Source organism: Gobio gobio, assembly GCF_949357685.1.
Source record: "Gobio gobio genome assembly, chromosome: 20".
NCBI lineage: Eukaryota > Metazoa > Chordata > Actinopteri > Cypriniformes > Gobionidae > Gobio > Gobio gobio.
In genome coordinates this window covers 14,578,925-14,590,077 of record NC_137113.1, presented here as the reverse complement: position 1 = coordinate 14,590,077, position 11,153 = coordinate 14,578,925, and the positions used below count along the sequence as shown (strand labels likewise).

At 38.2% G+C, this 11,153-nt stretch overlaps 1 protein-coding gene across 4 annotated transcripts in view; it reads left to right on the top strand.

Moving 5' to 3' along the window:
* Positions 1 to 11,153, top strand: part of qki2 (QKI, KH domain containing, RNA binding 2) — a 41,539-nt gene that overhangs the window by 12,297 nt on the left and 18,089 nt on the right. For all 4 annotated transcript variants that reach the window (XR_013818635.1, XM_079845653.1, XM_079845654.1 and 1 more), the window contains exons 2-3: positions 2,979 to 3,118; positions 9,724 to 9,840. Coding sequence is in view for 3 of the 4 variants with exons in the window: in XM_079845653.1 (XP_079701779.1) it covers positions 2,979 to 3,118; positions 9,724 to 9,840 (257 nt within the window). In the remaining variant the exon portion in view is untranslated. The remainder of the gene's footprint in view (positions 1 to 2,978; positions 3,119 to 9,723; positions 9,841 to 11,153) is intronic.

The following is an 11,153-nucleotide window of genomic DNA, read 5'->3' as shown; positions in this document are numbered from 1 at the left end:
TCTGTCATTAATTACTCACCCTCATGTCGTTGGACACCCGTAAGAATGAAGATATTTTAGTGTAAAGCTGATGCTGAGAAAGGCTTCAGACAGGCCTCCATTGGCATTCAGTACATTGACACTTCCAAGATCCATGAAAGGCACTTAAAACGTCGTTACAAAGTCCATCTCACAACAGTGGCTCTACAATAATTTTACGATGCGACGACAATTGATTTTTTTTTGCGCACAAAAACTAAAGAACACCTTTATCCAACTTGTTCTCGACTTCCGTGTATGCCTCCATGACGCATGCGCGAGAATATGACGCAGATCCGGCGTTCGGACATATGACCCGAAGAAGCGATTTGTTTACGAGCAGAGGAAGACGCACATGTGTAAGCTGTTGGATTCTACATTGATCGTGCTTTAGGTCTCGGCGTAGTGCTCAAAATGGGGCTTAAGTATGTATTTCATGGATTCCCGAACGCCGGCTCTACGTCATATTCTCGCGCATGCGTCGTGGAGGCACACACGGAAGTCGAGAACAAGTTGGATAAAGGTGTTATTTTGATTTTTTTTTGCGCACAAAAACTATTGTCGTCGCATCGTAAAATTATTGTAGAGCCACTGTGGTGAGATGGACTTTGTAACAACGTTTTAAGTGCCTTTCATGGATCTTTGAAGTGTCAATGTACTGAATGCCAATGGAGGCCTATCTGAAGCCTTTCTCGGCCATCAGCTTTCAACTAAAATATCTTCATTTGTGTTCCGAATATGAACGGAGGTCTGATGTGTGTCCAATGACATGAGGGTGAGTAATTAATGACAGAATTTTCATTTTTGGGTGAACTAACCCTTTAAGACTTGTTTGCAGGAAGAATGTGACAAAATTACACCTGAAACACTTTATCACTTAGTGTCTTCAGTCTCTAAACGTCTTTATAAGTGTTGTGAAAAGGAATGGCAACATTACAAAGTGGTAAATGCTTTACTGTCCCAACTTTTTTTGAAATGTGTTGCAGGTCTGAATGACAGGAAAGGATGCATATTTACAAATGACATGAAGTTGACCAGACAAAACATGAAATATTTTGTGTTCATATTGTCTGCAATGAAATACAAGTCAAAGTAAATTTAGAAATCACTTCTCTTTTTTTTATTTGCGTTTTCCATACTGTCAACTTTTTCTGATTTGGGGTTGTATATGAAAATAGCATGCTAAGAATTCTGTTAAAAAATGTTGTGTGCTGACGCAGACAAATAATTGAGTTTTGAATACATTTTTTGAAATGGTCAATGGATAGAACTGATTCATAGAATTGAATTCGACTCACCCCCTGTAAAGCCGTATCTAAAGGGATTGAACCCCCCCCCCCCCCCCCCCCAAAAAATGTTTTTCATCATTTTCACCCTAAAGACTTTCGTTCATCTTTAGAACACAAATGATTAAATTTTTTTTATATTCTCGCATAATTTTTGTCCATCCATTGAAAGTCCCTACAACCAAAGATTCCAGAAGTAAATCCATATCCAAATGAATTGAGCTTTTTAATACTAGTCATCTGAAGAGACACAATCAAGTTATATAATAAACAGATTTCATTTAAGCTTTTCTTCATATATATAATATAATATAATATAATATAATATAATATAATATAATATAATATAATATAATATAAACTTTAATCAACGCTTATACATTGAGCATGTGTCATTTTGGTTCCGAAGATGAATGGAAGGGTGAGTAAATGAAGGCAGAATTTTCATTTTTGGGTGAACTATCCCTTCAACATAATGGGCAGACAAAAAAACATTAAAATTGCAATATCCACAATGTTGCTTTTTATTACTGGCAGCAGAATCATTGTGAATATTGTATTTATCGCCCAGCCCTTGTGACTCATGGGATAAGTCATACTTAGTCCAAAGTGTCGAGACTGTTGGAATGTTAAGCCACAGATTCACACAAAACCCAATATAAACTTCTGACTGACTGTTTAATCCCCTTTCAACACTCAATGTAAAGTGACCAATTATACCAATTTCATGTGTAAGTCCCAGAATGTGTAAATTAATCGGCTTTGAGCAGTTTGAGCGGATGTTTGGATTTGTGCTTCATTGTGGGACCTTGTATGGCTGGTTTTATTCGGTGGGTTTATTTCATCAGCTTTATTCTGAATGATAGCATATGAACCGAGGAAACCAGTCCTAATGTGACAGCGCAGTCTGGATTCTTTTAAAACATTGTAAATCAGAAAAAGCTGTGGGATCGAACACATGGTTAGATGGGGCCTTGCCAAGAGCATGTGTTGTATGTAATTGAGTGTAAATATGCTTACATGCCTGCATTCCCTAATGTAAGGCATATGAAAACGATCCTGTTCGTTCTTCAGGACGGGGTGGTGGTGTCGGTGGAGTTCAGAGAACCACATCCTGCTGAGCTCTGTTGAGTTATTGCTTATGAGAGCTTGTTGAGGTTCTCTGCTTTACTCTGGGAGGATCCTATGGGAGCCCAACAAGCTACAGCTAGCTCAGATCAGGGTTATTTTTAGGTCATTTTAATCTGTAGGCCTGGGCCATGCTTTGATGTTGTCATTTTGAACCCTATTATACATCGGTGTAAATCCATTGAAATATACTGATGCTTCTTCCCAATATTCTCTAAAGAGCTTTAATGAAATAATAATTATTGCTCCAGTCTTTTAAGCTGGTCTCTTTGGAATTCCTCGGTTTGGACCAGCAAGCATTCAAAAGGCTGGTGTCTGATTCACTCTTTGTGAATGCACATCATGGTGCGCTAGTTCCTCCATGGCTGGCTGGGCTCTCATGCCCTTTAGGAGTTGACTTTATATTTAATAGTTGCAGAAGTCTTGATGAGTTCATGCAAGTCATTTTTAACAAAGTACTTTTCTTTGTTTTTAAAGATAGATGAGGCAACTTTTATGGAAAAAAAACCTCACTATAATTGAGTTTTTAATGTGTCTGTTTGACAGAAATCGGACGGGTACGGAAGGACATGTACAATGACACTATGAACGGCACAGATAAAAGGACTTCCGAGCTCCCGGATGCTGTGGGGCCCATTGCACAACTCCAAGAGAAACTCTATGTGCCTGTCAAAGAATTCCCAGACGTGAGTATTACTTCACTGCTATTGTAACTTAAATCAAGGTTTTAGAAATCTTTAGTTTCTGTCAGAAAAAAGTAAAAAAAATGAGCCTGTTAGTGGGGCAGTACCCTTAAAAGGTACACTTTTTGTATGCTATCTTACACTTAAGAGCGCATACCTTAATGCCGGGTTCAGACTACATGATATCAGCGCAGTTTTGGCAAGATCCATTTGAGGTAGAGTGATTCATAAACGTCACAGAAGCTCTTCCGTGCATAGCTTTCAAACATGGTGAAACAAAGGAGAGACGATGGGATTGGTGCTGCTAGGTGGAATTATTATGCAATGAAGGAAAGGTTTGTGGAGATATGGCAACTATACTCCTGACTTTATGATGTTTCCTCGAGGGACTACCAGGACAGAGTGAAAAAGATAAATGCTGGCGAACAATAGCGAAGGCGCTTCAGCAACCCAGTTAGTACACCACTTCAGTAGCCATTGTTTGTTTACGTTCTTGTTTCCAAAAGTCAGTCTTGATGACATCACGCATATCGTTAAAGACGGCTAGTAATGATTGGTCAGGAAGGAACGTGTAGTCTGACATGTCCACGATGAGACAAGAATTTAGAAGTCAAAATTGCTAATCTGACACAGTGACTACCATAACAGACAAAAATATTATGTAGTTTGAAATTGGCATAAGATACTAATATTTACAGTTAAAGTACTGGTATGTGCACACCTAATATACTAATAGGCAGTCTTTAGGGGTATATAAGATACAAATCTGTCTCATTAAGGCTACTGCACAGTAACAATCTGTTGTATCCCTAAAGGTTTTTTCTGACGGTGTATCTTTTCTACAGAATCAACACATTTATACCGATGGTTTGCATTAAAGGCAGCAAGTAAAAAGTAGAAAGCCATTTCTGTGACACTAATGGCTCCCGGAATTGCAAAAATAATGTTTGGCCCTGTCCCAAATGCTGCCCAAAGTCCTTGCTGTCTTCTTCCAACTCTTACACTGTTGGGTAGTAGTTTGAATTAAGGGCAATAAAGCTGCTTTACAGAAGACTATTATTCTAAATACCATTGTAACATGGTATTACTGGAAAAGTAATGTACAGAAACTACCATTTTTACCTCCTGAAAAATGTTTATGAGGGATTAAAATGCACCTCTACCAGTGCATGCAATTAGTATTATATTAACACGTTTTTGAAGATTACTCAAATGACTGAAAATTGGTCATTTAAACACATTTATGTCAAGTCTATTATCGCAGAGTTTTTTTTTTTACACTTTGATTGTCTTACCTTAGATGTCGACTCAGAGGAGCAGGAGAATACTGCGGCAGATTGATCCAATTAACTTGTCTCTACTAGGACAGCAATAATCAAAAGATAATAATTAGCGTGGTAAATATTGCCTAATACTGTGAGCCCAGGCATTGTTTTACTCACAGCCTGTGTTTCTTATTTGAATGCATCGTGACTGTCAAATCCTGAATGCAAGGGCATTTTATCTTCTCAGAAAACATAATTTATGCAGAAACTGTCATCAGGCCTGAGAGTGGATTATGCGAGGAGCCCAATCTGAAACGTTTGTGTGTGAACTGAACAAAGTGTCGGGATGTACGTTTTCAGTGGGCGATTATCTGGCTCGTTTGATCTTGACCGGGTTTAGGGTTGAGACTGAGTTTATGGAGACGTTAAGTAGACAGAGCAGTGTTTCTGGCTGTCAGCTCTCACGTTTCTGCCATTTTTAAAGAGCTGATAAGAGTGATAGTGGGGTCAGGGTTAATCGAGTTTGAATGTGAGATGTGTAACTTGGGCTTCTCTTTTATCTCTCGTTTAGTTATAATTAACCTCTGTGCATTGTCCTCTATATCAGGGGGAAACCCAACCAACTACTGACAGCACTTGAGCAAGTGTGCAAAATGAACTTGTTTGAAAAGTTGCGTGGAGAAATTGAAACAATGCATCTCATTCCGATGCTGTTCTTGCATCAAGTAAACACAATTTGACGAAAGAAAAGCTTTTGAATAGATTAGCTCAATGGATGACAACACACAGGAACTTCCAATTTGATGTCTGGTGTCTAGTGTATTAAAATGTGATGCATTTTGACAACCTGCTCAGAATTTCCCATTGTTGAGTGACTTATTGAGGTCACAAACTTCATAAAGCAACAAAGTAATTTGGAGCAGCACACCACAAGCACCAATAGGTCTTGTTCATGTGCAATATTTCCCAATTATTGTGATTATTCAGGCTCAACAATAGGGATTTTTCTGGTCTTTAATTGCCTAGCCTACATTTTCATTCGCCCCACTTCAAAACAAGGTACATTTTGTTCTTTGGTGAAATGTTTTTAAATAAATGTACAAAAATATGTTGCTGAAATAAAACAAAATAAATCATGTTTAGCTAAATTAATTTATAGATATTTTAAATTGCAATATAGCTGGAAATCTTACAATTTCAAATAATTTAAAGAGCACCTATTATGGCATTTAAAATGTTCCAAATATTGTTTTAGAAGTCCCCAACAACAGTTTTGCATGCATGCAATGCCAAAAAAGACTTTAGTTTTCTTATAATATGCATTTATTTCTTACCTGTTTTGACAGCGATTCTCAAATGATTCCTTTAGTGATTCACTATTCAAAACCCCGCCTTTACGCGACGCTAATCTGCGGTGATTGGTCCGATGACCCAGTCAGTTGTGATTGGTATAGTCTGTGCAGATATTTTCGGAAACGGAACGCCCATCAAAGTCTGTGACAGTAATTTGTTAATATGTGTCAGGAGTTATGAATATGAAAACCGCGTCGGTACCGTTTGATTGTAATATGAGCCTCAGCTGATCTCATTCATAAAAAAACTCCTCTATTCTCCTCACGAAGTCCATAATAAAAGCTTCCTGAGATCGCGAAACATGCAAATAGAGACATTTGAAGACTAATAAACACACAATCGCGACGATGTATGGTTTGTCTTCAAGCCACTTAGTCTTCAAATGCTCATCCTTGGGCAGATGAAAAAAGTTTGCTTTTGAGTCGCACTTCAGAACACAGCGTCTCGTCGCCATGATGTTTTCTAGTTTTCACTGGCGTCTTGGAGCGCAATAAGTGGGCGTATCGTATTCAAATAACTTGACAAGTTGACGTCATCTAGTCAGAGAAAAAGCTTTGGTCTTCTAACGATTCTTAAAAATGACTCTGAGTCGACTCTTACTTTTGAAAGAAAATAACTATATATACGGTGCACTGTCATATTTCAAACTTTGCAGGATGTTTTTGTTCACTTAGATCTATGTTACACACTACATGAAAGGTAAATTTCAAAATTCCATGATAGGTGCTCTTTAAGTGAACAAACTACATAAACACTTTTGCAAGGAAGTGGTGGCATATTGTACATTGCATAATTGTTTTGTTCTTTTCAAAAGTTTCCATTGATGCCTCTAAGAATTTCTCAAGAAATTCTTGCCATTTCAACATAACTTAGTTAGCCAGCTAGAGTTACATTCAACTCAATGTTCAGTGTTCAAGTCACAGAAAATCTAATGTTTGCAAGGTTTAAAACAAATGATATATGATTAGCAAACGTAAGGTATTCCCTGTTAGTTATTTTTGCTTTGTTGCTTTGCCTGTTCCTTTTTTTCTCTTTACACTTTGTTGGACGTTGTCTTTTTTAAAGATCAGGTGGGGGCACAACAAATCTTATCACATTTGCAGCCGTCAATCATCAGGCTTTGCTCTCCTGTAAAAGAACCAGAATTCCGATAATCCCGCGGGAACCTGTCAGGGTTATCACCGTCCCACAATCAGTGCCAAGTGCGGGTGAGAGACATGCAGGTCACTGGCCTTTCTGTCCTCCGTCGCCTTTTGGAGAGAATGATCTAGAACATTATCCCTGCCTGCATAGTCCGTGTGAAAACAAATGTGGACTTTGATGAGGAGATGGGAGGGGTGGGGAATGATGATTAGTTTTCTATTCTGCATGCTCTCACTGTTTCTATGTAAAGACCGCTCAGAATGATTCTGAGGCCTTCGCCTCAGTCTGTCATCCTCTTCCCACTCTTTTCACTCTAGCTGTCGACTGGTAATGAGGTTTTCCAATGCTTCATTGTTGTTCATTGAGAGCCACACACTTTAGATTGAACTAGTTAAAAATCACAAAAAAGACACTGTTTACTTTTTGTTAGCGTTCTATGACTTTCTTTGTTTTCTTGAAGGAGTAGTCCACCCAAAAATGAATTTTCTCTCATCAGTTACTCCTACCATCCCAGAAGTTTGACTTGCTTTCTTCAGATGAACACAAATGAAAATAATCAAAAAAATTATAATTTTAATATTTCCACAAAAAATACTGAGCAGCACTACTGTTTTCAATGTTGATAAGAATAAGAAATGTTTCTTGATCAGAAAATCATAATTTTTTGAATGTTTCTGAAGGATCATATGACTGAAGACTGAAGTAATGATGCTGCAAAATCAGTAAATCATGTTAGTAAAGTGTATTTTTGCGCCGTAAACAAACAAAAAATAGAACGAAAATAGTCTAATTTTTTTTTTCACCATTCCTTTAAGAAACACCCTGTTCACTTGAGAAATGAGAAACTGCGTCTAATCTGCTTGTGGGCGAGATTCACAAAACGATCCACACTGAGAGGTTATGATCAGATTTATATGATTACATTTGGGATTGGTAGAAATTAAACACCTTGCATCTTTAATCAGCATAACCTGGTAATCAGTGGGGATTTGTTTTGGAAATTATACAGTAGCAGTAATTTCAGTCATTCAGTCTGTGCGGTTACATAGACCAATTCGGGGTGCGTTTCCCGAAGCCAACTATGGTTGCAATTTAAGTCCTTACCAACACAATTCAATGGGACTTGTGACCATAGTTGGCTAATGATGCTTTTGGGGAATCACACCCCAGAATGAGAGGAAGGTAGCCAGAAACATCTTGACTGATAAAACTTAAGTTCACCAAGTCAACAGTTACACAAACATTGCCTAAAAACACCAAACAACAATAACACAAGGACACAGACAGCCAGTGCCATCTACACAGTAGTTTGTTGAGCTCATTTCTAAATATACAGCACAGAGCGCCAACGACCACCAGCAGCTGTGAACGGCCCGACAAGACATGAGCTTTAAAAGGAAGAGAATGCATTGTGACCCTGAGAGAGATGCAGCTGCCTGGCTTATCACTCAACCCTTGTGACAGATAAGGTTAAATGCTGAAAGAGCGGCGCTGCCACTGGCCCACAAATGCCAAAAAGCACAATGTTCTGGCCTCGCCACTGTTAAAGGGACAGCGCAATATAAATCATGCCATGGGTCAAATCGCAGCTCTACTAATCATCCAGTTTACTTGACTGGTGGCTTCCCTAACCAGATGTTGAAAAACATCATTTATAATGTTTACGGTATTCGTTTGATTGCGGAAACAAGTGGAAATGAGTGGTTTTATTTCAGAGTAAACACTCAAGACATCTTACTTTTTCACATCGGAATCAAAAGGAACTTAAAGGGATAGTTCACCCAAAAATGATTATTATATTTACACACCCTCAAGCCATCCTAGGTGTATATGACATTCTTCTTTTAGACGAATACAATCGAGAGTTATATTAAAAAAATGTCCTGGCTAATCCAAGCATTATAATGGCAGTGAATGGCAGCCCAAAATTTGAATCCCAAAAAAGTGCATCCATCCATTATACACGTAATCCACACAGCTCCGGGGTTGAATTGAATGTCATGTACAACTAGGATGGCTTGAGAGTGAGTAAATCATGGGTAATTTACATTTTTGTGTGAACAGTCCCTTTTCCTTTAAAATAAACTTGTTTTTAAAAAATAGTATGTCAATGTAAGAATACAAAGTTTGTTGATAGTCCCACATGTCAGGTTTGTGTTATATGACTTTTAAAGCAGACATCTTCTAAAAATCAATTGGAACATGAATTTGCATCGGACTAAAAAACAAGCAAGCCTTTTGCGTACATCCTGTACCTGTTCCAAATCATACTGGCTGTTAAATATGATAGGTATTTGTGTTTATATGACTCTTTGACCCCTTTGTTAGGTTACATTTTTTCCATGTGCAGGAATAGGGTGGAGCACGGTTAAGGCTTCCCTGTGGCAAATGGTACATTCCAAAAACCGCATTTGGTCTCTAGATGTTCCCCTTTCAATAAAACGGGATTAGACATTCCACACATTCTGCCAGGGTTTACAGAGTCCCTTTGATTGAATTATACAATTATGTTACCACGCTGCAGTTTACGCCGAGCTCTGCCAAAGCTTCCATATGGGAGAACCATTAGCGGAGGGGATGATGGTCTGTGTTTTGTAACCTTGAGGATGTGACTGTGGCTGACTCTGCTTTTAAAAGTCTTTTTAAACTAAGTTAAATAGTTATATAATGATTAAAATATCAGAACTATGCTCATATAAAATGAATGCATGTGTGCACTGTGATCGAGACTGCAAAACAAATGATTTCAGATCCGCTTGAGATTTTCATACCAGATGTGTAAAATGCAGATGTTTTCCACTGAAAAAACCTCTCTTGTTTTCTCTACCTTTTGATGTCTCTTCACAGTTCAATTTTGTGGGAAGAATCCTGGGGCCCCGGGGCCTGACAGCCAAACAACTGGAGGCCGAGACGGGCTGCAAGATCATGGTTCGAGGCAAAGGCTCCATGAGAGACAAAAAAAAGGTGTGATCTTTTTATTTCCTTTTTTCTTTTGCATTTTACTATTTTTGACTTTTCCTCTTTTGTTTGTTACTGCTTTTCTCTCATTATCTCCTTGTTTGATTTCTTTAAATGTAATTTTCCATTTAAAAAATGGAAATCTTTTTTCATTTCCTTTTTTATTTTTACTTCTTTCTTTCTCTCTTTCTCTTTCCTTCTTTTGTGAGCCGTGTTTTATAGTGATGAAGACCATATACTACATTTGCGACAGCGCATAACTAATAGATACCAAATGGGAGGAGACAAAATCCAGGCAATTCCATTTTAATGGAATTCCTGACGGAGTCTGCATGGCCTTCCCAACTGTAGAACTGAGGCAGACGATCTGCCTGCCTCCAAGGCTGCCTGACACGGAGGAAAAATGACTCGCATTAAAATGAAAATGAGTGCTATTAGAGGAAGGAGAATGCTAGTTTTTCCAGCTCAAAGAATACGGTTTCACTTCCTTGCAATGTCTCATCCTACACCATTTAGTCCAAGTTTCTTGGTAAGAGTAAATTTGGGCTTGTTGCAAATACCCAGTACTTTAAACTAGCGAATTCAAGAAAAGAACAAAAATGAACAAAAACATAACAAATAATGCTACAAAAGGTTGTTATGCTTTAATAGCATTGCATTGGTGCTTTTCAAAGATGTTTGATGTCATCCTGTTTGATTTCAAACGTGATATACAGACACTAGTAACTACCGTCTTGAGTTCAGGCCTGTTTCCCATTCCCACACTCCAAGCCTGTAGTATTGATGATCAAATGTCTCCTTTTTGGATTATAGAAGTAACTTGTTTTATCAGCTTTTTGAGGATACACCATCTGTGTTTATTCCTCACAGTGCAACTTCTACTTCCTACACAGGTGTTAGGAGCATAAAACATTAACAGCATACACGGTAAAATATTGGGTAAGAGGCATCGATGAGATTCAGATTTATGGGGAATTAATGGAACACAATGAGCTGAGCTGCCCTAGGCAAAGCACCATTCTCTCACTGCATTGCACAATCTGTCTATCACACCAGAGATGCTTATAAAGGGCTGTTTCGTTCTGTAGGTCAAGACGGAAAAACAGACTGGTGGCTCAGCATTCTTTGCCAGACTAGTTGCTGTACATCTAGGAAGATCAGAACAGACAATTGAAATGGAAAGATTTAAACCCCAGCTGTTTCCTCAAGTTTGACAATTGTTCTCTGACAGCAGCCACCAGGGTTGTGCAAAAGGCTGTTGTTATAATAGCATGTCAAAATTAAATCTGTGAAGTGTTTTTGAATATTGTGCTAAAAAT